The following is a 27,699-nucleotide window of genomic DNA, read 5'->3' as shown; positions in this document are numbered from 1 at the left end:
TTGCCCCAGAAAAAAAAGAAGGGAATCACTCTCAAAAAAACCCAGAACATAGAGAAAATTTCAGAGCAAAAGCTTTTAATAAGTGCCACTGTGTGGGAGCTGGCCTCTCCGGTTGTCTGCCCTCCCCATCACCACATCCCTTCCTTCCAGCCTTCCCATCTTCTGAGAACAAGGCCTCTTCTCAGTCAGAGATAGCACTAACAGAGTATTAAGAGGAAAATGAGAAGGTAAAACATCTGCAGGAACAAGAAGGAAACCCCAGATTGGAGAGAGTGCCTGCTGGGATACTAGGGAAGGAGCAAAGCTGAAAGGGGTGAGCCAGGAGGTGTGAAAAGCAGGCTGCTGGGGTCATTCACGCTGCTCCTTCCTCTGGCATCCCCAAGAGGGCAACCAGCGGTTCTAGAGGGAGCTGGGGGGCTGGATGAGTGCGCTCATGTTTGCGGAGGTCACTGGCGCTAAGGAAGGCCTTAGGGCAGTGGGGACAGGCATGGGGCCGGACAGCACTGTGGGTTCGGCTGTGCTTTCGTAACCCTGCCCGGTCCAGGAAGCCCTTCCCACACTGTGGGCAGGGGAAAGGACGAAGGGCTGGGTGGGAGCGCTCATGACGCCGAAGAGCCACTGCTGTTGGGAAAGATTCCTTGCACTCCCGGCACACGTTCTGGGGCATTTCTCCAGTACCAGGGGGCTGCTCCTGGGCAGGGGGTCCACCCTCACTCTCACCCTCTGTTGCTGGTGCTGGGGCCTCTCCCGTCCCAGCCCCAGACTCCCTGAATTCGACCTGCTCCAGTGTCATGCCTACCACTTGCCACTGGGAGGCTACTACCCTGCCTGACTCTGTGGGAAGGCCTAGGAGCCCAGCCTGTGACTCCCCAAGTTCCACACCCACTCCGGGAGCCACGGTGCTAGGTGGTGCTGGCCCTTCCACAGAGGTACCTGCAGGCAGTGCAACCCCCACCACCAGCTCCTGGGCGGTAAGGCCCCCCACCATCTCCCCTCGGTGGGTCCGCTCATGCTTTCTAAGGCTGGAGGACACCACGAAGGACTTGCCGCAAGCAGCACAGTGGAAGGGCCGTTCACCTGAATGAACTCGCCCATGCTTGGTGAGGCTGGCCCTCTCTGCAAAGGCCCGTCCACACTCTTCACAGCGGAAAGGCCGCTGGCCTGAGTGAACCAGGGCATGTCGCTTCAAGTCCCAAGAGGCCACAAAGGTCTTATCACATTGGGGGCACTTGAATGGTCGGTCACCAGTGTGTACACGCCGGTGCATGGCTAAGTCAGCTGGCTGACGGAAGTCCTTGTTGCACTTGTCACATCGATACGGCTTGACACCCTCATGGGCCCGCTGGTGGCGGCGGAAGCTCGATGGGTCAGAGAACATCCGGCCGCAGCGTGGGCACAAGAAAGGCTTTTCCCCCGAGTGGGTGCGTTCGTGGCTCTGGTAGGAGCTGAGCTGGGTAAAGCCCTTCCCACAGGCTGGGCAGCGATAGGGCTTCTGGGCAGCATGGATGCGTTGGTGGCAGGTAAGCGAGGAAGAACGGGAGAAGCTCTTGCCACATTCAGAACAGAGAAACGGGCGTTCTCCTGTGTGAGACCTGAGGTGGGGAGAAGGAAGGAAATATGCCAAGAGGAACATATGTTAGCCTCAATCTCTACGCCCCAGGAGGGTTCTACTTCAGAGATTATGATTCCTTCCAATCAGAACCTAAACAGGCCACCTGCCTCGATTTCCCCTCCCCTGAAATTAGAACCTAGAACTTAACTTTTCTGTTTTTTTGGTCATGGACCCCACTTTTCAGTAGTCTGGTAAAGCCTATGGGATCTCTTCTTAGAGTGATGTTTTTAAATACATAAAAATGTATAAGATTAAGGGACATTAATTATATTGAATTGAACTGATGCCTTTATGAATAGCTGGTGCTTTATAGACTTTCAGGTTTCTTTTTTCCCCCCTTTTCTTTTTTTTGTGGGTCAATGAGGGTTAAGTGACTTGTCCAGGGTCACACAGCTAGTAAGTGTCAAGTGTCTGAGGCCAGATTTGAACTCGGGTCATCCTGAATCCAAGGCCAGTGCTTTATCCACTGCCTCACCTAGCTGCCTCGTCACCAATTATATTGAAACAGTTCTCTATCTCTAGTTCAGGGCCCCTGCTCCAAAACCTTTCACTGAATGATAGCCTCTCAGATGTGGAAAGGCCTTCTGAGGGGATCCAGAGCCATAATCTCCACTACGGCACCCTAGAGCGTGGATATCAGGCAGTTCCTCCTATCCATGGGAGGCCAGCCTCCCCTCCTCATTCTGCCTCATTTCTTTTTTCTTTTCTTTTCTTTTCTTTTTTTTTGGTGAGGTAATTGGGGTTAAGTGACTTGCCCAGGGTCACACAGCTAGTAAGTGTTAAGTGTCTGAGGCCGGATTTGAACTCAGGTCCTCCTGACTCCAGGGCTGGTACTCTATCCACTGCACCACCTAGCTGCCCCATTCTGCCTCATTTCTTTTTTTTTTTTTTTTTAGTGAGGCAATTGGGGTTAAGTGACTTGGCCAAGGTCACACAGCTAGTAAGTGTTAAGTGTCTGAGGCCGGATTTGAATTCAGGTACTCCTGACTCCAGGGCCAGTGCTCTATCCACTGTGCCATCTAGCTGCCCCTCTGCCTCATTTCTGATTGAGCTGAACCAGTTTAAATCCTCAGCCATTAAGCCCCAGAAACAGCTGCCCACCACTGGCGCTGGCTCCCTGCCCCCTCACCTCTCATGGTTGCGCAGGTCCTTGAGTTCAGCATAGGCCTTGCCACAGCGCTGGCAGCCGTAGGGCCTCAACCCAGCGTGGGTGCGCCGATGCTTTCGGAAGACAGAGGGATCTGCGAAGCACTTGCCGCAGTCAGCACAGGAGTAGGGCCGCTCCCCTGTATGGCAGCGCTGGTGGATCTTCAGCTTGGACAGGGTGCCGTAGGCCTTGGGGCACTGCGGACAGCGGAAGGGCAGTTCGCCTGTGTGGGATGCCAGGTGCACCCGCAGGCACACGGGCTGCATGAAGCGCCGGCCGCACTCTGGGCACGGGAAGGGCTTCTCCCCAGTGTGACTGCGCCCGTGGCTGCGCAGCTCTGGGGCCGTCTTGTAAGCCTTGGGGCACAGCGAACAGGCAAAGGGCCGGGGCTTGGGAGCTGGCTCCCCATCCTCGCCACTGCCAGGGCCCTCTGAGTTCTCTGGGGGAGGCCCCGGATCCCCTCCCCCAGCAGCATTCTCCTCAGGGTGGGGTGCAGGACTGGGAGTGTGGGTGGCAGCATGCCGGGCAGCTCGAGGGGCGTTGGGGAAAGTCTTGGAGCAAGAGAGGCACTTGAATCTTCTACCGGCTCGAGTATAACCCGGGTGGGAGGGCGGAGTTTCCACCTGCTCCACTTCCATGGGGACTGATAGCGAGCCTCCCCTAGAGTGGAGAGAGTGCACACATTAGAGCCATACCCCAATAGATGACCCCTTGCAATGGTAGTTCTTCCCCTTTGGGAAAACCATTTCTGGGGGCAGCTAGGTGGAGCAGTGGATAAAGCACCAGCCCTGGATTAAGGAGAACCTGAGTTCAAATTCAACCTCAGATACTTGACACTCACTAGCTGTATGACCCTGGGCAAGTCACTTAACCATCACTGCCCGGCAAAAAAACAAAACAAACATAACTAAACAAAAAACATTCCAGGAGCAGACACTGGAGGAGATAACAGTTGGGATAATCAATCAAGCATTTTTCAATTAACCAACAAACATTCACTAAGTAACTACACTGTACTGGGCACTACCCTCAAGGAATGGACAGTCTAGTAAGGGGATGAAACAGGAAAAAAATCACACCGCACTAAATAATATTTAATGGCCCATTTCAACAGTGGAGTAGAAAGGTGCAAAACTGGGTGCTGACTGAGGTCTGGAATCAGGAATGTCTCTATAGAAGAGAGAGTAAGTTTGTGACTCAGGTCCTGTTTGAAACAGCACTGGAAAAGTGCTGGAGATTGTGCAGGGCCTGGAATGCCAAGCAGGAGCGTTCTTCCTTCTCCCCGAAAAGAGAGTCTTCATTAGCAGGCATTAATTCAATTATCAATAATTACTTCCTTTATTAATTCAGGGCTAAGTCTCCTAGACGCCACTTAAGTCTACTTGCTCCCTGAGTAAGTCACTGGGTTCCCTCAGGGGCCAGGTGCAGTTTTGTTTAATGAGGCAATTAGTCTGTGGAAACATTTTACCCCATTCCACCCACAGGAGGAAAAGCTGACCCAAGGTACCAGCTTCCACTGAGAAGGAGCAGGCAAGAAGTTCAAACAGTAACTTGACCTTCCCCCCTCCAAATTCTACCCCTCCTTTTCAGGCTCAGTTCAGAGCCATGCAGCCTGCTCTGATTGTTTCAGTACGCATGTAGTAGAATCATAGGATCTAGAATGGGAAGGGCTTGGGGACACCATTTAGTCTCTCCCCCTCCTCCCAATTCAACAAAAGGGCAAACAGATATTGGGAAATAACTTGGCCAAGGATGAAACAGTAGCAATAAGAATCAGGGTTTTGAAACTCAGGGGGAGGCAGCTAGGTGGCTCAGTGGATAAAGCACTGGCCCTGAATTCAGGAGGACCTGAGCTCAAATCCGGCCTCAGACACTTGACACTAGCAGTGAGACCCTGGGCAAGTTACTTAACCCTCATTGCCCCGCAAAAAAAAAAAAAAAATGAAAGAAACTCAGGTCTTCTGCAATCTACACTACACCCTTTTCGTTTGTACAACCCTAGGACAGGAGACCTAAGAAATCATTTGGGGCAAAATTTGATGAGCAAGTCAAAATGCTCATCCCCTAGAAAACACGAAGTGAAACAGGATAAGAAATCACAGAGAAGTTATAGTTTTGTTTTTTTTTTTTGGTGAGGCAATTGGGGTTAAGCGACTTGCCCAGGGTCACACAGCTAGTAAGTGTGTAAAGTATCTGAAGCCGGATTTGAACTCAGGTCCTCCTGAATCCAGGGCCGGTGCTCTATCCACTGCGCCACCTAGCTGCCCCACTTTCTTAGACTTAAAAAAAATAAATCTGAGGGGCCCTGGATTCAGGAGGACCTGAGTTCAAATCCGGCCTCAGACACTTTACACACTTACTAGCTGTGTGACCCTGGGCAAGTCACTTAACCCCAATTGCCTCACTAAAAAAATAAATAAATGAAGTCTGAGAAAGTGAGGATAGGCAGAATTACTAAAGAAGGTAAAGAGGAAGGAGGAGAACCAGGAATAAATAGGAAAAGGCTCCTTATCCCAGGCAATCAGATCTAGTTCCAGACTTTTCTCTTCAGAATGTTTTAGTTCTCCTAGTTTTCACCACTAACTTGGTGTGACCTGGGCAAGTGACTTCTCTTCTTTGGGTCTCAGTTTCCCCAGCTATTAAAGGAGCTGGACTAGATGGCTTCTCAGTTCCTTTCTGCCTCTACCATCTTTGGATTCTAGGATATTAATAAGGAAGGAGGAGGCTTCAGGCAATCGAAGTGACATAGTCAAAGCAGAAATGCAGGGGTACTAGTGTGGTGGAAACCAAAGGCAGGGAGACCAGTTCTGAGGCTGTGGCAATAACATAGGTGTGAGGTGATGAGATGCTGGTTAAGTGGCAGTAATGGGAAAGAAGGAAAAATAACTTTAAAGACAGAATTAACAGTTAGTGACAGACTGGATATAGGCATCAGGAAGGGGAATGAGTGAGAACCAACTCCCAGGTTTCCTGACTTTTTTTTTTTTTGGCAGGGCAATGAGGGTTAAGTGACTTGCCCAGGTCACACAGCTAGTTAAGTGTCAAGTGTCTGAGGCCAGATTTGAACTCATGTACTCCTGAATGCAGTGCTGGTGCTTTATCCACTATGCCACCTAGCTGCCTGCCCCTGTTTCCTGACTTCTAACAAGAATTGAAGGGGGAACAGTAGTACCCTCTGACAAAAATGGGAGAAGTTAGGACCTAGTAGGCAAGAAAACAATTGGTTTTAGACTTGGTGAATTTCAGGAATATTCAGTCACTTATTAAAATACCCATTGTGCCCAGAGCACAGTGCTGAGTAAGACAAGGTCCCTGTTCTCATGAAGCTTACAGTCCAGCACAGGGTTGAGAAATACACAGGGATAAATCACTATATCACAGTTATTGCATTAGAGAGCTACCAAGAATCTTTTGAGGGCGGGGGGAGGAGGGAATCATTACTAGCTTGATGGGGGGCACAAGAGAATCAGGAAAGTATTCACAGCTTTTGAATTGGGTTTCAAGAGGTATGTGGGGATTCAAGTGGTGACAAAAGAGAAGGAAGATATTCTAGGCTTAGGGAACCTGAAAAATAATCTGGAGGTGGGACATCACAGGGCTTGTTTGGGGATAACAGTCTACTATGAGAAGATGAACATATAATTTGAACAATAACTGATATTCATATAATGCTTTAAGACTTACAAAACATTTTACTTATATTATCTCATCCAAGAGGAAGTTGGAAATGCAAGACTGGACCTAGGGAGAGACTTGAGTTTATAGACATATATTTGAGTAGGAGTCATCTACATGGAAAAAACCAGTGAAGCCTATGACTCTGTAGTCATCTGCACAGAAATGACAAATAAAGGGATGAGATCACCAAGGACGATGAGTGTAAAGAAAAAAACAGAGGGTTAAAGAATGAGCCTTGAGGAAGATACAAATTGAAGAGCCATAAAGAGGCTGATGGGTCAACAAAGAAGCATAGTTAAAAAGGATTATACAGTGCCAAGGAAGCTGAGGGAAGAGTTTCTAAAAGGAAGGACCAGTCAAAAGTGTCCAGGGCTGGAGGGGCATGAGGAGATTAAAGTCTAAGAAAAGGACAATAGATTTAGTAGATAAAAAAGTCATTGGTTGTAGAGAGATCTTGGAAAGCAAAGAAGGCAGAAAGCAGACTGCATGGAATGATGGGCACTGAGTATGTCTAACTCTTGATTCCACTTAAAATTATTTCATATGTTCACAATCTCAGTTGGAAGGGACCTCCAGAGGGCAGCTAGGTGGAGAAGTGGATAAACCATTGGCCCTGGATTCAGGAGGACCTAAGTTCAAATCTAGCCTCAGACACTTGACACTTACTAGCTGTGTGACCCTGGGCAAGTCACAACTTTCATTGCCCCGCAAAAATGAATGAATGAATGAATACACATGTATTTCAAATGAAAGAGACCTTCAAAAATCATCTAATCTCATCTATAACAGATAAAAAATTCCTATCTACAACATCCCCTACTTCTAGCCTCCACTTGAAGACTTCTAAACATTGGAAACTCACTACCTTAGGATGGCTCTAATGGTTAGAAAGTTGTTCCATAGACTGAAAATCTTCTTAGGTGCAACTTCTTCCCTGTTTGATCTCTCTGGGGAACAACGGGAAAGACACTTGGAAACAATTCCTATGCCCTCTTTAGTTTCTTCAACTGAGCCTTATATGAGAAGGTCTCCAGTCCTCCCTCACCATCTTGCTCACTCCACATCAGACATGCTTAATAAGATTGTTATGATCCTCCTTAGAATGTGGTGCCCCAAACTGAACACAATACTACAGATGTGGCATAAGCAGCATTCAGAAGATCTGTCACCTCTCTCTTTATGGATACTATTCTTCAGGGGCAGCTAGGTGGTGCAGTGGATAAAGCACTGGCTCTGGATTCAGGAGGACCTGAGTTCAAATCTGGCCTCAGACACTTAACACTTACTAGCTGTGTGACCCTGGGCAAGTCACTTAACCCCCATTGCCCTGCCAAAAAAAAAAAAAAAGATTTGGATACTATGCTTCTCTTAGGGAAGCTTATGGCTGAACTTTTTAATTTTGGTTACTGAGTCACAGCAATAACTCCTGGGAAAATTTGCAGGATCCAGCATCCAGGTTCTTTTCACATGAGTTGTTGTCTAGCTATGCCTCTCCCAACCGAGTTTAAAAAACAAAAGCTCTTTTTGTTGTCATTAACATTTATTGTTCTGGGACCCTGTCCTTCCTATAAAATGTACTACCTTGCCCAGTGGATAAAACACCAGCCCTGGGTCAGGAGGACCTAAGTTCAAATATGGTCTCAGACCCTTGACACTTACTAGCTGTGTGACCCTGGGCAAGTCACTTAACCCTCATTGCCCTGAAAAAAAAATCCAAAACAAAACAAATAGGTCCTTTATATAAATCCTCCATTCTTAGCCAAGAAGGGACCATTCTTCAATCCAACACTACTTTCTTAACTGGCTGTTTACTTCTTACAGCCATCTTTTTTTTTTCCTACCTGAAGCATCTACCTTTAATCCACAGTATCTGTGCCCAGGAGATCTTTGGATGGATGTACAGGGCATCACTAGACTAAGCCATGCTTACAGAGTTCCTTCTGATGGTATTATTTATCCTTACACGAATAACCAGAAGTGGAAAGTAGACATTAGGTTTGATCAGTCTCCAGAGGTTCCCAGCTATGTTCCTGATAGAATTCTCTATTGTTATAATAACAACTAAGTGTTTTGTGGCTTCCATAGTGATACACACACACACACACACACACACACACACACACACAATCCCTGTACATCCCAGTAAAGCAGGAAGAGAAGGTATTAACCTTTTATCCAAATGAAGAAAAAAATTCAGAGGGTTTAGGTGATTTGCCCACAGTAAAACAGCTAATAAAGGGCAAGCTGGAACCCAAATGGAAAGCTAGTTCACTCATCATTATACCATAGTTGCCTCTCCTGTTTGTGTCAGAATGACCATGGATCACCTCAATATCCCCCAGGGTGTGCGTGTGGGGTATGTGCCAGACACACAGTAGGCAGTCATTAGACTTAATGAATGACTGCATAGTAATGTGATATAAGCTCAAGAGAGCTGGATTCCAGTTGTAATTTTGATGCTTGTTTGCAGTGCAACAATTTGGACCCTTTACTCTGAGCCTCAATTTCCTTTTCTGTAAAAGGAACAGATGAGATGAACTCTCCCAACTCTAAACCTCCAATTCTCTTTCTACCTCACAAATCAGAACAAACCTACTGAACCTAGTGACTGGGGAGACCAGAGGTGACATAGCCCCTAACACCTTTGCTTCCTCCTGCAGAGCTGGGGTCGGGCTGGGGAGGGAACAACAAGAGATAGGGCATTTCAGGTAGAGCCATATTTGTCTGTGGATACAGGAGGCACCACACTCTCTCTAAAAGGTCTCTGGGAAGTCAGGTGGGAAATAGAGAAGTATTAGAAAGGTAGAGTCTGAGCTCATAGAGGTTGAATTTAGGAGGAGCAGTAAAGGTATTCTCAGAGATAAACAGGAGAGTCTTCTGCGAAATCAAACCCATAACTTTTTGGGGGGAGGGTGCAGGGTGGAGGGTTAAGTGACTTGCCTAGGGTCACACAGCTAGTAAGTGTTAAGTGTCTGAGGCCAGATTTGAACTCAGGTACTCCTGAATCCAGGGCCGGTGCTTTATCTACTGCAACACCTAGCTGCCCTTACCCCCGTAACTTCTTAAAACCCCATGTTTAGCATACTTCATGTTGCTCCTCTGATCTAAACTTGCCATAGCTCACTATTGCAGGTTTACAGGATCAGGTCTAAATTCCTTGGCCTATTGTTCAGAGCCCTGTGTCATCAGCCTTCTTTCTCAGTGCTTACTCATCCCAGTCTGCTGGCCACAATACTCTCCTCTGAGCAAGTATTCTGTATGTCTGCCTCTGGGCTTTCATTGAAAGTGTACCCCATTCTACTTTTTCCTCCTCTCCATTCAATTCAACTAAAAAGTATGTATTATTGAGTGACTGCTGTGTGTCAGGCTCAGTGCTAGGAACTACAGAGCCAAGGCAAATTCTATTTTTCTTTGAAGGCTGAGTTAAAGTCCCACTCTTTCTCTCCCTCTCTCTCTCTTTTTGCGGGGCAATGGGGTTTAAGTGATTTGTCCAGGGTCACACAGATAGTAAGTGCCAAGTGTCTGAGGTCAGATTTGAACTCAGGTCCTCCTGAATCCAGGGCCAGTGCTTTATCCACTGTGCCAGCCAGCGCCACCCCCCCCCACTCTCTCTTAAAACGTCTTTAGATGCCATGGACCAAGCAGATCTTTGCCTCCTCTAATCTCTAATTCCTCTTCCAATAATTTTCACCCACTGATTCTAGTTCTGCCCTCTGTAGCTACACTGAACAGGCCTGGCCTTGGCCACATAATAGTTTGAAGCTTCTGGAAGACAAAGATCATATATCTACTAAGTCTTTTTCAGGACCACATGGCCAACATTTCCCCAGGTGTTCCTCTGAGCTGGGCTCCTAGTAAGGGGTCCCTCCCTACAGGTTTATTGTTTGAATGAATCACTGAATGGAAAAACAGGGAATTTGGCTGCTATGGAGTCTCCCCTCCCCACCTTCCTGGAGTCCTGGCACCCATCTCCTCAGGGCCAGGCCAGGCAGCTGGGCTCTACAAGGATCAAAGAATAAACAAATGAGATTGCCAGCTGCTGTTAACAAGCCCGGTTTATTTCATTATCAGTTTAGCTGGGATGAGAGGAAGAGGATTGAGGGATAGGAAGGCAATGGGATTGGATTATGGTAGATCCCATTTAGGGATTTGGGGTAGCTGGTTTTGCAGCCAGGAAAGGAAAAGGATTGGAAGAACCTAATCACCACAGCTGGGAGGGGAGAGGACCCACCCCCAAAGCCTCTTTTCCAAACACCATGAGTAGGGTTTGTTTAGCCAGGAGGTTTATAAAGGTTCCAACCCCCATAAGACTGTTTTCCACTACAAGAGAATCCAGGGACAGCTAGGTGGCTTAGTGGACGGAGCACTGGCCCTGGAGTCAGGAAGACCCAAGTTCAAATTCGACCTCAGACACTTGACACTTATTAGCTGTGTGACCCTGGGCAAGTCACTTAACCCTAACTGCCTCACCAAAAATGCCCAAAAAGGCACATAAGGAGAATCCAGGTCCTTTGAGTCATGCTGAACACTCTCAAGTCCATTTTCCCCTTCTCCATTCCTTCCAAATTCATCTTCCTAAACACTTGTTTGATTATGTCACTCCCGTGCTCAAAAGCCTTCAATAGTTCCCAGTGCTTACAAGATAAAGTTTAGGGGGCAGCTAGGTGGCGCAGTGGATAAAGCACCGGCCCTGGATTCAGGAGTTCCTGAGTTCAAATCTGGCCTCAGACACTTGACACTTACTAGCTGTGTGACCCTGGGCAAGTCACTTAACCCCCACTGCCCCGCAAAAAAAAAAAAAAAAAAGATAAAGTTTAAGTGTCTTCACTTGGCTTTCATCCCCACCTACCCACATTTGTTTTTTTGTTTTGTTTTGTTTTGTTTGGGGGGGGTGGGAGGAGGCAATGAGGTTTAAGTGACTTGCCCAGGGTCACACAGCTAGTAAGTGTCAAGTGTCTAAGGCTGGATTTGAACTCAGGTCCTCCTGAATCCAGGGCTGGTGCTTTATCCACTGCACCACCTAGCTGCCCCCAAAATACTTTTTTTTTGGTAAGGCAATTGGGGTTAAGTGACTTGCCCAGGGTCACACAGATAGTAAATGTTAAGTATCTGAGGTCAGATTTGGACTTAGGTCCTCCTGACTCCAGGGTACCCACCCACATTTAACTCCCAGGTCTCCATTAGTAGTTTCTAGTAGTTTTGCAGCTCAGAACCCTTCTCTAGAATAGGGATAGAAGGCCTATGGCCACTCTGCCCCACCCCACCCCCTAGGCTCTAAATTCTTAGAATAACACATGTACAAACATTCCATGGATTTTCTAGCATTAATAACATGACCCTTTATAAAAAGTCATATTAATAAAGAGTACTGCATTTCAAGATTCTGCCCCGTCCCCCAACATGTCATACCCTAGGGAGATTCCTATATTGCCTACCCCAATCCCCACTTTGACCCTCTCTGCTCTGGTTATCCAAATCACATACCCCCTTCCAATGAGCCCTACCTCCTCCACAAATTCTCTCCTTACAACACTTAGTCTGTGTGTACCAATCAGTCAACGCAAAGGTCACTGGACTTTGAATCAGGAATCCTGGGTTCAAATCTTGGTTCAGCCACTTATAAGCCATATGATGGGCAAATCCCTTGACCTCTCTGGGCCTCAGTTTCCTTATCTATAAAAAATGAGGATAGGGCAACTAGGTGGCACAATGGATAAAGCACTGACCCTGGATTCAGGAGTACCTGAGTTCAAATCCGGCCTCAGATACTTAACACTTACTAGCTGTGTGATCCTGGGCAAGTCACTTAACCCCAACTGCCTCACCAAAAAAAAAAAAGAAAAAAGAAAAAAATTCGGCCTCAGACACTTGACAGTTATTAGCTGTATGACCCTGGGCAAGTCACTTAACCCCCATAGCCCTGCCAAAAAAAGAAAAAAACCCAAACAAACAAATGAGGATAACAACAACTACTACCTTAACAGCTTTACTGTAAAGGAAAAGCTGTATTAAGCATCAAGATGCTTTAAGAACCTTCATTGTTACCACCACTTTGTTCAGTGTTTAGGTGTCTAGCCTTCCTCACCAGACTAAGAAAGACTCTGGGACTCTGTTTTGCTTTTTTCTTGTATACCTAAGAATAGTGCCTTGCCCAAACAGGTTCTCAGTGATTTAACTGATACATGTATGAGATCATCAGAAAGCAAGACCTTCTCTTTCTTGGTGCCTCAGTTAACTCATCTGTAAAATAAAGGGTTGGACTAAATTATCTCTTCCCTTCCAGAATTAAAATCCTATGATTCACTCAGGGACAATTTTGGCAATGTTGGAGTAAGAGGATTATTTAGACCAAAGCACATATGTTAAAGAGAGGGGAGAGAAAAATCAAATGGAATGCAAGATGAGAGTTAGTGCCAAGCTTGTCCTTTGGGCTTTGGGAGAAGTGATAAGCAATGAGCTCTTTGGAATAATGAACTGATTTTTTTTTCTATATATCTCCACTGTCTGTCTTTGTAGATAGACTAATCTGAATTGAAGGGTTATATAATTTAGCTCTACAAGGGACTTTTAAAATAAGCTAATCTATGGGGCAGCTAGGCGGTGCAGTGGATAAAGCACTGGCCCTGTCTGGCCTCAGACACTTGACACTTACTAGCTGTGTGACCCTGGGCAAGTCACTTAACCATTATTACCTCCCGCAAAAAAAAAAAAAAGATAAAATAATCTAACCTTTTCATTTTACAGATGAGGAAACTGAGGCCTAGGTAGGATCAGTGACTTCCCCAATGGGACAACTTAAATCAAGAATACAAATAGTTTGTCTCCTATGGTATCTAACAATTTCCTCTGAACAGAGGATATGTGACTGGACAAAGAAAAAATTCAGTAGAGTATGGTAAAGAAGGATGTTAGGGGAGAATCAAGGGTTGGAAGGTGTGAACATGGTCTTGAAGCTATTTCAAAAAGGGAAGGTGAATGGGATGGCAAGCTCCAGACAAATGGCTTCAACCTCCAGGCCCCTGTCTATCTGGCCCTGCTCCCTACCTCCTGGCACTGGTGTCTAGGACTTGGAGGCAGAAGAGATAGGCTCACCTGGCTTGCTCCTTTTTATCTCATCACCATCAGCTTCCTGACATGTAAAACGAGGAATCCCCAGACCACAGTTTTAAAGGGACCTCAGACAGCTTCTAGTTCAACTCCCTTATTTTACAAACAAGGGAACCGAAGTCTAGTGATAAACAGTGATTTGTCTTGGTGCCTAGAACTAAATTATCCCCAAGGTCCCTGGTGGCCCTGAAGCCAATGACCCTGTAGGAAACCCCAGGCATGAGCTTTTGATTAATGAAAACCAATCTTCTCATCAAGAATCATCTGTGGGGGCAGCTAGGTGGCACAGTGGATAAATCACTGGCCTTGCATTCAGGAGGACTTGAGGTCAAATCCAGCCTCAGACACTTGACACTTAACCAGCTGTGTGACCCTGGACAAGTCACTTAACCCTCATTGCCCTGCAAATAAATAAAGAAGGAAGGAAAGAAGGAAAGAAGAAAGAAGGAAAGAAAGAAGGAAAGAAAGAAAGAAAGAAAGAAAGAAAGAAAGAAAGAAAGAAAGAAAGAAAGAAAGAAAGAAAGAAAGAAAGAAAGAAAGAAAGAAAGAAAGAAAGAAAGAAAGAAAGAAAGAAAGAAAGAAAGAGAAAGAAAGAGTCATCTTTGAACAATTCTCCTTTGGCAGTTTCGGGCAGAGCAGCGGCCAGAAATTCCAAATTTCTCAACGACTCCTACCAGCACCCTCTGCCTGTAGCTCCCCCACTGCCTAGTGCACAGCTTTCGGGTGGAGGAGGCATCACCTAGTACAAGTCCTCCACTTCCCAGCTGACCCAGCCACGCCTTCCTGCCAAGGTTGGCGCTGGGAGCTGTCCATTGAGAAGCGATTCCCTCCCCCCCCCCCCCCAGGGCTTTAAGACCCAGGGAAGGCATAAGTAAAAATCCTCTCCCGTCCCAAAGTCCGACCCTGAGTGGCTGAGACAGGTCTCGGGGGAGGTGTAGACGAGAGTGATTCTAGGACCCCGGGAACGGATCCGGGGCTGCTGCCGTGAGCTGGGCCGGGCGGGGCGGCGGGAGGCGGGGTCGGGGAGAGCAGCGAGGGCAGTTTAAATGGGGAGCGCCCAGCTACGGCCGCGGGCTTGGCGGGGGTGGGGGTGTGTGGAAGCAAGACCCTTCCCTCCACGCCCCAGGGACAGTCCAGGATGGGAGGAGGGACGGTTCTCCCAAGGCTGGACAGCAGCTGTTAATCCCCGAGAGGATTTAACTGGGGGATATTATTCTCGGGGGGCTAGTTTTAAAGCCGTTATCAGCATAAAGAAATCATCCAGTTCAGTCCCCTTGTTTTGCAACCCTTGGATTGGGATTCGAATCCAGATCTTCCGACTTTGGCACTACACCACGACGTCCTGGCTTGGTCGCTGACTGCGCCGCGTGACCTTGGCTGAGTCTCTTCCCTCAGCCAGAGCCTCGATTTCCTCAATTGTATAAATGGAGCGGGGGTGGGGGGGGGGGAAAGGGGCGCTGTGCCTCAGTTCCTTCATCGTCAAAATGGGATGGACCGACGGTCCCTAAAGATCTAAACAAAAAGCTCTAAGCCGCCGCGGCTTCCCGTTCCTCTCCCAGCTAACGTTGGGGGCCGATGCTACGACTGGGATGGGGGTTCTGCGAGGAAGCAGGGAGAAGAGGCGGCCTCTGCAGAAGGAGGCGCGAGGAGCGCAGCAGGGGGCGCCGCGGGGGGGGGGGGGAAGGGGGGGCCGCGAGGCCAAGGGACAAAGACGGGCAAGATGGCGGTCTTTAGGACCGGGGGAGGGGCGACCGTGGAGATTTTTGCCTTCTCCAACAGCGCCCGAGGCGGATTTAGGTGGGGCGGGCGCGGGAGACCGCAGAGGCGCATCGGCCCGAACCCCGGCTGGAGGCACTAGGGCGCGGCGAGGCGAGAGGGAGCAAGGGGGCCGGGGGACGCCGGCGGCTGCAATTCCCAGGACAAAAGAGAGGTCCATAAAATGGCGGTCACTAGGACCGAGGAAAAATAAAAAAAATTCAGCCCCTGCTCTCCAACACGCCAGGCCCAAGAGCGATGCGGAGACCAGCCTGCAGTGAGCCTCGTCCCCAGGCCCGGTACAGGACTGGGAAACCCGGGATGCCGCCGCGTCGTGCCGCGCCGCACAAAGGCATGCAAAATGGCGGTCTCTAGGACCATGCTGGGCCGGGGCTCAGCGGCAGGAGGGATGGTAATCCCGGGACACTGCACAGAGGAGGAATAAGGGTGTGTGAATGAATGAAGGGGTGGGGTGAGGGTGTCAAAGGCTTTACTAGCCTCGAGGCGCAGGGTCAAAGGAGCATCCCTGTCAACAAAATGTCAGACCTCAAATGGACCATGAAAAAGCATCTGTTCCATACACACACATATACCCCCTCCCATTTTACGGATGGGAAAACTGAGTCCATCTGTGGCGGCCCGAACCAACAGGACTTCCAAGACTCAAGTTGCCTGGGGCGCGTTCCAGGGTCTCGCTCACGGCTCTTACCTGGGGGAGCTTGATGCGCTCTCGGGTGCAGTAGCTCCAGAGGACAGAGTCGGGGCTCCCGCTAGAAATAGAGCCGGCGCTAGGACCCAGCGGGGGAGGTGGGAGGAGAGCAAGGCACCGGAAGTAGAGGTATTATCCCGCTAAGAAGGAGGGGGAAGGGTTTAGGTGGGGCCCCAGAGAAAAAGAGGGAGGGAAACTCAATTGACTCGGAGTAGGCGGGGACTAACGGAAATGAAATCAAAGAGGGTTCGGAAGCGGTATCCACTAGACGTTAGAAGAGATATTCGTTTGTGGGTAAAACCCTCGGAAATGAGTAGAGGACCGAGCGGACCTCCTCAGCTGTCATTGGGTGGGGAAAGATTTAAGCGAAGCACCCATAAGGACTTAGGCCTGCCACACTTCCGGTGACTACTTCTGTCATGTTACACTTAGACGCTAACGTCACCGGAAGAGGAAAACAACTAAAGTGGGGGGACCCCTCATAAAAAGCGTCACCAACTATTAGTAGGGAGAGCCATTTGTCTAGGACCCACATGACTTATAGTCCATAACAGGGGCAATCATTTGATTGCTGGTCCTAGAGAAATGTATGGCGTGAACTATTTAAGTTGTATCCCACCGGATGTGCAGTTTAACAGTCATCGGACAAACGGAAGTGTGCCTAGTGATGTGGGCGGGGCTAGTATTGTGCCTTGGATACCGCTCCCTGACACCAGAAACGGGGTGGTCCCATTGGGCAGGCCGAAAAGAAGGGAAAGTGCTACCGGGGCGGGTTTGGCGGAGGTTAGTAGGGAAGCTTTTGCGGAGCGAACACTTCCTGTTTCCTAGTAACAATAGGAAGTGTCCGCGGAGCCGGGGGAGACCTCGGGCTCGTGCCAGCTGAGCTCCCTTTCCTTTTCCCCTCCTTCCCCTTCCCTTTTCCCTCCCCACCTTCCCTTCCTCCCCTTCCTTGGCTTCCTGGCCCGAGCGCGCTTGCGCGTGGGTGAGAGACCCTTCCCCCCCCCTTCCTGGGGGGGGAACTTGAGCGGGCATCGGGCGACTGACTACTCTCCTCTCCTCCTCCCCCTTCCCCTCCCCCTCCTTACCAAGCAGAACTCTTCGGCTGTTGGGGGGAGTTCTGGGGGAGGAGGAGAAGTAGTGGTCTTCATTGTGCGCACGCGCGACCGGCCCACCAGCCTTCGTGAGACTCGGACACCCCCCCCCCCAGTCCCGTTCGACCGTTGCCCTATAGGAACGAACGCTACCTGGTTGTCTTCTGCACCCTCCGACCTCCCTTCCCACCCCCCACCCCCCAATTTAACTCTCAGTCCCTAGGGAAACGAAGGACTTTGGGCCCCTCCCAATCAACTGACGAGCTGGAGGCAGGGAGCTCAGAGAGGGACCAGCGTCCTTTCCCCGCCCCCAGGGAGGCGAGGTGAGGGAGGGGACTTGAGGGCCTGAAGGGCTGGGCTGGGGGTGAGGGGGGGGGGTGAGGGTTGAGCATCAGAATCGGTTGGGGATAGTGGGGGGCTGGAAGGAAAAGTCAGTACTGGCTGCTGTGGGAGGAGTGGGGGGGCACCTAAGATCTTCCCTTCTGGTCTGAAGGCCCTGGGGAGAAAGGAGAACATTGAAGTGTCCATTTCAAGTTGTCTCCTCGAAAAGCTAGAGGTCGGCGATTGACATTGATCTGGGAGAGGAGCATGACCCTGGGTCCACTTGGGGCAGTCAGAATAAAGGACCTTTGGGAAGCAGAGGCAGGCCTCAAGTCGTGTGTGTGTGTGTGTGTGTGTGTGTGTGTGTGTGTGTGTGTGTGTGTGTGTGTGTGTGTGTATAGGAGTGAAGTATATGGTGAAGGCCAAGAGTAGTTAAAAGTATGGGAAAGAGGTCTTAAAGATGAGGAAAAAAAGAAGTGAGGATGACTGAGGAAGAGGGCAAAAGATATAGGGAGATAAAAATTTTGAAGACAGAGATAAAAGACCAAGAGGCAGAAGAGAAGTTGGGAACCCCTGATTATAGTGAAAGCAAAGTAAAACTAAGAATCAAGAGACCTGGGTTCAAGACTCCCCAACTTTGCCACTTATTCAACTGAATGTCTTTAGCCAAGTTACTTCCTCTTCCTGGATCTTAGTTTCTTCATCTGTAATATGGGAGGGAATGATAAAATCTCTTCTCCCTGCTTTACAAGGTTATTGTGAGGATCATATGAAAAAATATGTGAACTTGAAAGCTTTTTTTAAAAATACCAATGAGGTATTTATTAGATGGGAAACTGAGTGAGAGTGTATGATTAGCAAAGGATCAAGAATAAAAGGAGAAAGAAGTAGGGAAGGGAATGGGGAGGGGGGTTGATAAAATATGGGACTAGAGTAATGGCTAAGAGGAAAGCGGAGGATATAGGTAACTCATAGAGGCTAGTCTTTACCTGAACAGTGAGACCTGTTTTGTTTTTTTTTTTTACCTAACAGATCCTCAATTGGAGAATAGTGATAGAGACTCTGATTGGATTCCCAGCAGCCTAAACAAGGTATTATTAATGTGGCTATATCTCAAATAATGACTTTAGCTTGGGTGGTAAAAAGTGAACCTTATTCTTATCCAAAGATTTTTAGTGAGGTAAAACTTGAGAGAGTTAAAAACCAGTTCACTGTGTCAGGAGAAATTCGGTTTCTCATTTTAGATCTATAAAGGTGGTGGTGGGGGCGGAATCTAAGAAAATTAGATTCAGTCTGGAGGGCATTAAAGAAGGAAAGAAGTCTTTGGGTTGTGATACCAACTACAGTTAAGCGGTCTCAGTGCTGAACTTTGTGGATCAGAAAATATAAAAGATAACAGGAATTTCTGCCTTTGATTCAGGGAAGCATTTGGTTCTAGGGCAGTACCTCAGTTCTTGCTTGCCCCATCTCTATTTTCATCTGAGGAAAATTGAAATGATGGAGTTCCATTTGATCAGATAAAATTAGGATTTTAATGCAGGACCTGCAGTAACTTATATACTACCTAATGGACAAGGTCACTTAAGCAATAGGTTACCTTCTTAATACTTCCTTTTTAAAAATTCTAGTCCCTTTTGCTGCTTCTCCAGGACAAGAAGATGCTATTACCACCTGCCCGTGTTTCCTGAGCACTCTGCAGTTTGCCTCGCCACCTCATGGAGGATACCCCTGCCTTGATCAGCTGCCCTGATTGTCAGCGTCATTTCCCCAGCCTCCCAGAACTGGCACGTCACCGTGAGCTGCTCCATCACTCACCTCCAAGCAGGAATGGTGATGAGGCTGATGGGATCCCTCGGCCATACCGATGTGTACAGTGTGGGCGGGGTTATCGTCATGCAGGTAGTCTGGTCAATCATCGCCGAACCCATGAGATTGGCCGCTTTCCTTGTACTACATGCAACAAGGACTTCTCCAATCCTATGGCCCTCAAGAGTCACCTGAGGACTCATGCCCCTGAAGGCCGAAGGAGGCACAGGCCCCCCCGCCACAAAGAGGCCACATCATATAGCCAGGGTCAGATGACTACCACTGACATTTTGGGGGGTATGCCTGGTCCTGGGGAAAACTGGAACAGCCAGGCAGGCCATGGACAAAATATACATGTATGGGAGGCTGGGCCTAATCCTAGAGAAGCTTCTGGTACCTGGGAAAAGCCACCTGGACACAAGGATGGCTGGGAGAACAGGACAGATTCTAAGGAGAGTACAGAGGGATGGGGAAATACATCAGGTCCCACAGAGGCCCCTGCTCTTCCTGCTCCAGCCAATAGCCTTCTTAGCAATTTAGAGCAGTATTTAGCTGAATCCATGGTGGATTTTACAGGGAGTGAGAGACCACCTCAGTCCCCCCCTGCTGAGGATGAACGTCGATATAAGTGTGGACAATGTGGCAAAGCCTATAAACATGCTGGAAGCCTGACCAACCACCGTCAGAGCCATGCCTTAGGTGTCTACCCCTGTGCTGTATGCTTCAAGGAGTTTTCTAACCTTATGGCCCTAAAGAATCATTCTAGGTTACATGCTCAGTATAGGCCTTACCAGTGTCCTCGATGCCCCCGGGCTTTCCGGCTGCCTAGTGAATTGTTGGGACACCAACAAGCCCATGAGGGAGAAGGGAAGGAACTACCATGGGAAGAAAAAGGAGAGCCATCTGCCAATGGTCATGGAGAAAGTAGTCATGACAGAGATCAGCTTCATAGTACCAAGGAACCTAATGCTTCCAGGGAGTTCAACACTTCTGGAGAGTTTGATGGGGAGCTTAATGAGGGTGGAGTAGAAGAATATAGGCCTTTCCGATGTGCTGATTGTGGCCGCACTTATCGACATGCTGGGAGCCTTATCAATCACCGGAAGAGTCATGAGACTGGGGTCTATCCCTGTCCAGTCTGCCCAAAGCAGTTGTTCAATGCTGCAGCCCTCAAAAATCATTTGCGGGCTCATCTTAAAACTCGTCGTAGTGGGGGGGGAGGGGGAACAGCATCAACCACCGCCTCCCACACCACTGCCTTCCCTGATGACACCAACACCAGAGGTTGACCCAGAAGAGGAAGAAAATCCTGCTACTCCAACTACAGACCATCGCCCCTATAAATGCAATGAGTGTGGGCGGGCTTATCGTCACCGAGGAAGCCTGGTAAACCACCGACACAGCCATCAGACTGGTGAATATCAGTGCTCCCTTTGCCCCCGCCAGTACCCAAATCTCATGGCCCTCCGCAATCATGTGAGGGTGCATTTTAAGGCAGCACGACGCAATGAGAGTCAAGGGAGAGAGGAACCACTCTGTCATGATGGGGAGGGTACTACACCCGGCCTAGAAAGAGAGGATTCTACCCCTAGTCAAGAGGAAGAATGCCCTGAAGAGGAGAAGGAACAGCAGACAACCCAAGGGGAAGAAGATCCTAGTGAAGAAGGGACAATGGACAGCCATCCAGAAGTAGACATGGCAGTGGCACAAATATGTGGTCTTTGTGGGATGCTTTTTGATGATGTAGAGAGCTTAAAACAACATGGACAAATTCATCAAGAAGGGGAGAGTAATAGAGCTGAATCAGCAGAGTCACCTCCAAGGACCTATTCCTGTAGAGACTGTGGGAAAACTTATCGACATTCAGGAAGTCTCATCAACCACAGACAGACCCACCAGACAGGTGACTTTGGTTGTGGGACATGTGCCAAACACTTCCACACTGTGGCAGCCATGAAGAGCCACTTACGACGTCATAGCCGGAGAAGGAGCAAGAGGCACCAGCGGCAGAGTGCTGGAATCACTGAGGGGAGCAGCCATGGAATGGTGGTGACAGATAGAAACGAATCTTCACCAGAGGACTATCAGGACAAGGATTTGGTTGTGAAAGAGGAAGAAAAAGAGAAAAATGATCTTCACAAAGATGTGAAAGTGAATGGAGTTAATATGGCCAATGGCAAGTTGGAAAACAACGAAAACTATTTTCAGGGTGATATTGAGAGAGACAAATGTAAGCTAGAAAGAAATGAGGCTTGCTTCCAGAGTAATGAAGAGGGGAAAACCAATGAAGAAGGACTGGGAGGGAAGGAGTCCTGTTTCTTTGGGCACCTAGGAACAATAGGCAATAAGGGAGGTGGTGGGGATACTCCAGCTTTGGTAGAAGGGGAACATAAACAGGATAGCATGTATGATACCATTTCCCATGGCCCTGAAGCTCTCAATGGTTGGCGGACCTCTGGCCACCACACATGTCATGATTGTGGGCGATCTTTCCACCATGCAGCTGGCTTACTGAACCATCGACCTTGCCACCCACCAGGCATCTACCAGTGTTCACTCTGCCCTAAGGAATTTGATTCACTCCCTGCCTTACGCAGCCATTTTCAGAACCATGGACCAGGAGAGGCCACAACAGGGCAGCCTTTTCTTTGTTGCCTCTGTGGCATGATCTTCCCTGGCCGAGCAGATTATAGACAGCATAGAAGTCAGGCCCATGATTCCCCTGGTGAGAGTCAGGGTTCTTCAGAGGATGAAGAGGAAGAGGCACTGGCCTCTAACTCTACTCCTTTGCAACTCTCAGAAGCAGAGCTACTGAACCAACTACAGCGGGAGGTAGAGGGACTGGATGGGGCTGGCTATGGGCACATCTGTGCCTGCTGTGGCCAGACATATGATGACCTAGGAAGTCTGGAACGCCACCATCAGAGTCTAGGGAATATTTCTGTAGATGGAATGGATGTGACACCTGCAGACATAGGAGAGAAGAATGGGATGTCAGAGACAACTATGGGTGATATTTCTGAGAGCACTGTGGACTCTATCTCTCAAGATGACACAGGCACTATTTCTGGGGAGTGTTTAGACACTGTGTCCAAAGACAGTCTGGAAGCTGCAGGGACTGTGGACACAACCTCTGTATTAGGGATAGAAGGCACCAGTGTAGAAGCTGTTCCTGAGGCCCTCTCTCCTGCCCAGCCTCGTCCTTTTCAGTGTAGTCAGTGTGGTAAGACTTATCGCCACGGTGGGAGCCTGGTAAACCACCGCAAGACTCACCAGACAGGAGACTTTGCATGTCCCATCTGTGCCCGAAGATATCCCAACTTGGCTGCCTACCGAAATCACTTGCGGAATCATCCCCGTTGCAAAGGGGCAGAACCCCAGTTAGGTGTCATCCCTGTGGTAGAAAACAAAGAAACACAGAAAGCAGCAGAGGCAGGACCATTGCAGATACCATCAGAAGAACTGCAGAAAGAGGTTAAAGAGAAGGCAGTGGAAGAAATACTCCTTAAGAAAGAGCCAGAGGAGACCACTGTGAAGCAGGAAGAAATGCCACTAAAAGATAATGGCTTAGAAGAAGGGAATTCAGAGAAGGAGGCTAGTATGGATCGTCCCTTTGGCTGTGAATTGTGTGGTCGGACATATAAACATGCTGGTAGCCTCATCAACCATCGACAAAGCCATCAAACAGGACACTTTGGCTGCCAGGCCTGCTCCAAAGGTTTCTCTAATCTCATGGCTCTCAAGAACCACCGGCGTATCCATGCTGAACCCCGTCGCTTCCATTGTGGAGAATGTGGTAAAGCCTTTCGGTTGCGAAAACAGCTGGCTAACCATCAGCGAGTGCATGGGGAGCGGCGAAATGGCAATCCTGGAGGAGCTCGAAAGCTGCTGCCAAAATCCCCCTCACTACCACGAGAAGAACGGCCTTTCCGTTGTGGACAGTGTGGGAGGACTTACCGGCATGCTGGAAGCCTCCTGAACCATCGTCGGAGCCATGAGGTAGGGCAGTACAGCTGTCCAACCTGCCCTAAAACCTATTCAAACCGTATGGCACTCAAGAACCACCAGCGCCTACACTCAGAAAGTCGGAGGCGACGAACAGGAAGAGCAAGGAGGGGGGGTGGGCCTCGGGTAGCTGTGCGCTGTGCCCTTTGTAGCCGCAGTTTCCCTAGACGGGCATCTCTGGAGAGGCATCTAAGGGAGCATGAGGAGGCCAGTAAGAGGGAGCTAGATGTAATTAAAGGACTTAGCCAAACAGCTGTCAAAGATGAGAGTCAAGGAGATAACAGTGAATTAGAAGGAAGATCATGTGATTTTGAACTTGGAGCTCAGGTTGATAACCCAGCTAAGGGCACAGAAGAATTAGGTCAGGGCCCCAGTGGGTTACCAGATCAGGAAGATAATGGAGAGCCATTGTCCTGGATCACGAGGAAAACAGATGGGTGGCATATTAATGAGACTCCAGTGAGTATACCAGGTAGCCAAAAGCAGGATAGCTCTGGTGACTGTGGGTCTGGGAGTCCATGCAGTCAGGAAGATAATCAACTTAATGACCCAGACCTAAGTAGCTTAGAAGGCTGGGATAGTGGACAGCCCCAGGACCAAGATAGCAATTCTCAATCCCAGCTAGAACTCCGCCCTTTCTGCTGCGGACAGTGTGGCAAGACCTACCGGCATGCAGGCAGTCTTCTGAACCACCGCAATACCCACAAAACAGGCCGTTACCACTGTCAGCTCTGCTCTAAGGAATTTTCAAATCCCATGGCTGCCAAAAACCATGGTCGCATTCACACGGCAACCCGTCGCTTCATGTGCCCTCACTGTGGAAAAGCTTTCCGTGCCTCCCGTGAGCTGACCAGCCATCAGCGAGCCCATGCTATGGGTCAAGGCCAGGCCCCACAGACAGAAGGAGCTGAGGGGCAAGAGGTTGAGACTAAAGGGGATGTGGAAGATGAGTATGTGTCAGGCCAAGCGGAGACCCATAAAACCACCAAAGAAATATCAGGGTCTGAGACAGCTGTGAAGGAGGCAAGAGAAGCAGGGCTAAAACAAGCTGCAGAAGAAGAGCGTCCCTTCTGTTGTACCCAATGTGGGCGCTCTTATCGTCATGCTGGCAGCCTGTTGAACCACCAAAAAGCGCATGCCACAGGTCTTTATCCTTGTTCCCTCTGCCCCAAGCTACTGCCTAACCTGCTGGCCCTCAAGAATCATGGAAGGACACACACAGACCCTAAGCGCCATCGCTGCGGAGTCTGTGGCAAAGCCTTTCGGACAGCAGCCCGACTGGAAGGCCATAGGAGGGTCCATGCACCTCGGGAGGGACCCTTCTCCTGCTCGCATTGCCCTCGCCGCTTCCGTCGCCAAATCAGCTTCTTGCAGCACCAGCAACAACACAAGGAGGAGTGGACAAAGCCTGACACTGGTATGAGAGCACAAGTTGGGGGGGTGGAAGGAAGGTAGTCTTATGAGGCAAAGGGGGATGGAATTTTGAAAGTCAGTCCTAAAGTGGGGAGAGAAAAAGGACCAAGGGGGAGCGGCATACTAATGATCATGAGTGGTATTGAGAGCTTTCAGGTGCTTGGGCATGGCTAAGAAAGAGGACCTGAGAAATCCTTGCATTCTCCAGATGCAGAAGAATTGAGTAGGTGGGGGACAGTCAAGGTCTGGGAGCCCAATTATCCCAAGTTCTGATAGGGCAATGGGAAGATTCCTCAGTTTCCTAAGATTATGCTATGCATATGTATAGCTGTGCATCAAGTAGTGCTGTGATGCAGTTTGGTGAAAAGCCTGGGGCAAGGAAGATAGAGGAGCTATGAGGGGGTTGAAGAGCAGGTTTAATGAACTTCTTGAGCTCAGAAAAGAGGCTGATCAGAGTGGTTATAAATAAGGACACAGCTGGAATTAACCTATCTGTTCTTTTATTGTTGGAAATTTCCTCTTTTTTTGGAAGTCAGCTCTTTCTCCTTAATTAACCAAATCTGGAATCTCTGCTTGGTAAGGAAATAGGCTAAATGAATGCATGCACCTTTTTTCTCTGGGAAATTCCAAAATTGTTTCCTGTTCCAAGATCAGGCAGCAAGAAAAGGAATGAGTGAAGGGGCGTCCATTCCCCACTGTTTAGACAGCATGTCTTTGCTGCTGATTGAGCTGAGTGACTTACATTGCACTTAAGTTTCTCCCCTCACATATACCTTCCTTCCTTCTTCCTGGATCCTAGGAGAACCTGGCCTCCCACCCTCCCACACCATTTTTTAGCCTCCTGCTTCACAGTCCTTGGCTGTTTTGCCATATTTTTTGCCCTTAATTCTCATGTCACCTCAGCAGCTTGTTATTTATTTCTTTCCTTTAGAACTCACAGTTCTCCTAAAATATAGGCATCCTTTTTCCTTAAAACAAATCTCTATCAGGTAGTTTGGTCTGGTTTTTCTCCACATTTCTCAATTCTTTCTAGGACCCAGTCATCCTCCACCCCACCTCCACCCCCAATCCCAAACTTGCCTCTTGCTCCAGGACTGAGTCACAGTTAATTGTTTCTTTGAAGCTAGCCCTGGCTGAAGCAATAACAATAATTAGCCCCCATTTTGCATCTTCTATCAAAGGGGATCAAAGTATAAAGTACCTCCACCCACCAGGCCTTAGAGAATGAACCTCTTCTATTTGCCACAGGGAAAACTGAAGCAGGAATGAAACCTACCACACTGTTGCTCTACAATGAGCCTTCACTTCTTAGAGGGGAAACTGAGGCAGCAATAGTTCTTCCAGCTTGCTGCTTTTATTTCCAAAAGCTCTAGTTCATATCTCACCCTGTAAAATGTTGTTTCCTCTTGCTTTGATGAAGCCCATTCCATGTCAAATCCAAGTATCCCCCTCCCCACATCTCAGCTGAGTGACCAAAGACCCTATCCCCTTTTTACACCCCAGGGAGTCCTTGGCAAACTGACTCCTCAAGCTAGAGTAGTTCTTAGGAATGTGGGGAAGAATGACTGGGGGGGGGGGCGGGGAATGGGGAAATGAGAGTTAAGTGACTTGCCCAAGGTCACACAGCTAGTAAGTGTCAAGTGTTGGAGGCTGGATTTGAACTCAGGTGCTCTTGAATCCAAGGCTGGTGCTTTATCCACTGTGCTACCTAGCTGCCCCCAAGAATGACATTCTTTTTGTTTGTTTTGTGTTTTGTGGGGCAATGAGGGTTAAGTGACTTGCCCAAGGTCACACAGCTAGTAAGTGTCAAGTGTCTGAGGCCGGATTTGAACTCATGTCCTCCTGAATCCAGGTCCAGTGCTTTATCCACTGTGCCACCTAGCTGCCCCAAGAATGACATTCTTAAAAAGAAAAGTGACTCAGAAAAAAAATGGAGACAGAAAGATGATCCTTTTGGGGTCAAAACCCTTTTGTGGCCTTCAGAAAAATGGAAGGACATAATATCTGGATCTTAGAAAAGATCAGGTTCCTAGGTTCACAAAACAACAGAAAATCTAACCTTTGGCTGAGGTTTAGATACTTGAGGATTTAAAGTTCTCTTTAGTTGTGTAAGTGTATCCACTCAGCCAGTGACCTGATGTCTTTCTCTCTCTCTCTCCCCTCAGGAGACACACAGTCACCTACAGCAGGAGGTGGGGATCTCTCATCTCCCCTCCATCCACCCCCATGACTCTTGGCCTAGACCCTTCACTTCAGTGGCCTCCAGACCTCGGCTTATCCCTCTGAACTGTTTCATCCAAAGACTGGGACATCGGGGTTCTTATTTCTGCTTTTAACTCAGGAGAGTTTGGAAATCCTGATCTCTCCTGTCATCCTCTTGGGAAGGCCTCAGGAGATTTGACAGGATAGAATATAGTTAGAGATGCTTTCTTTCCCTTCCTTCCAATGAAAGATCCAGGAGGCTGGAAAATCCCAACCCTGGAGAAGATGTTTTTGCCCCACCCCCTTGCCATTTCTCTCTGGCTCCCATCTTCTGCTGTATGGGGCTAATATTCCAGGATGCTGGTTGTCCAGTTTTTAGGAAAGGATTAGAACTGACCTGAGTTCTTTTTCCCTTCTCTTCCTCAGCATCAAGGACCCTAGGTCTACTGTCTGGGTCATTGGAAAGAGAAATCTAGGACAAAGGAACCTTGGAGTCTTAAGAATGAAGGGGAGAGAAAAACCTAGGTTCAAGGAAGATGTCTAGACTCCCAAAGAGGGAGAAGGGAACAGATTTCTCCCTTGAGGGAAAAGCCTTTTGCTACAATTTGTAACTTATTTTCTAAAGTCTATTTTGTAAGGTTTTATTTAAGTTTTAAAAAAGGGAAAATTTGCTCCAAAAAAAGGAAATTTTAAGAAAAAAAGTTGACTGTTCTAGTATGTATTGTGTATTTGGCAGTTGGAGAAGGGAGACAGTCTATTCATGGGGCTTTGCTAGTGGTGGGACATGAACGGGTTGGGTTTGGGGGATGGACCAACAAGATTTCGGGAAGATTCTGCTGAAATCTCCCTATTC

The 27,699-nt window shown here is 48.5% G+C and overlaps 2 protein-coding genes across 3 annotated transcripts; one reads left to right on the top strand and one right to left on the bottom strand.

Annotated features, from left to right (window-relative positions):
* Nucleotides 1–67: 67 nt before the first annotated feature.
* On the bottom strand, nt 68–17,231 carry ZNF668 (zinc finger protein 668). Of its 2 annotated transcripts, none has more exons than XM_043964871.1 (3): nt 17,094–17,231; nt 2,742–3,419; nt 68–1,592 (listed from the first exon to the last, which is right to left on the bottom strand). In XM_043964871.1, the coding sequence occupies exons 2-3, from the start codon at nt 3,395–3,397 to the stop codon at nt 353–355; spliced, it is 1,896 nt and encodes a 631-aa protein (XP_043820806.1). In that variant the 5' UTR covers nt 3,398–3,419; nt 17,094–17,231; the 3' UTR covers nt 68–352. The 2 variants fall into 2 exon arrangements, with proteins under 2 accessions (XP_043820806.1, XP_043820805.1); XM_043964870.1 differs by lacking the exon at nt 17,094–17,231 and adding an exon at nt 16,009–16,095.
* Nucleotides 16,825–27,539, top strand: ZNF646 (zinc finger protein 646). The gene is given in 5 exon segments (XM_043964869.1): nt 16,825–17,422; nt 18,453–18,511; nt 19,070–20,440; nt 20,442–24,648; nt 26,810–27,539. Coding segments are annotated over 3 exon segments (5,577 nt in total). The 5' UTR covers nt 16,825–17,422; nt 18,453–18,511; nt 19,070–19,135; the 3' UTR covers nt 26,875–27,539.
* Nucleotides 27,540–27,699: the final 160 nt, after the last annotated feature.

Source organism: Dromiciops gliroides, chromosome 1 (assembly GCF_019393635.1).
Source record: "Dromiciops gliroides isolate mDroGli1 chromosome 1, mDroGli1.pri, whole genome shotgun sequence".
Classification (NCBI taxonomy): Eukaryota; Metazoa; Chordata; class Mammalia; order Microbiotheria; family Microbiotheriidae; genus Dromiciops; species Dromiciops gliroides.
Note: the sequence above shows the minus strand (reverse complement) of the source record. Positions and strands in the feature narration are given on the sequence as shown.

Bases quoted from the DNA above. Each gene is read 5' to 3' on its own strand.
- ZNF668 (XM_043964871.1), bottom strand. From the start codon at position 3,397: ATGGAAGTGGAGCAGGTGGAAACTCCGCCCTCCCACCCGGGTTATACT. The intron at 1,593-2,741 runs GTGAGGGGGCAG...TCCCCACCTCAG, and splicing joins GACCTGCGCAACCATGAGAG to GTCTCACACAGGAGAACGCC.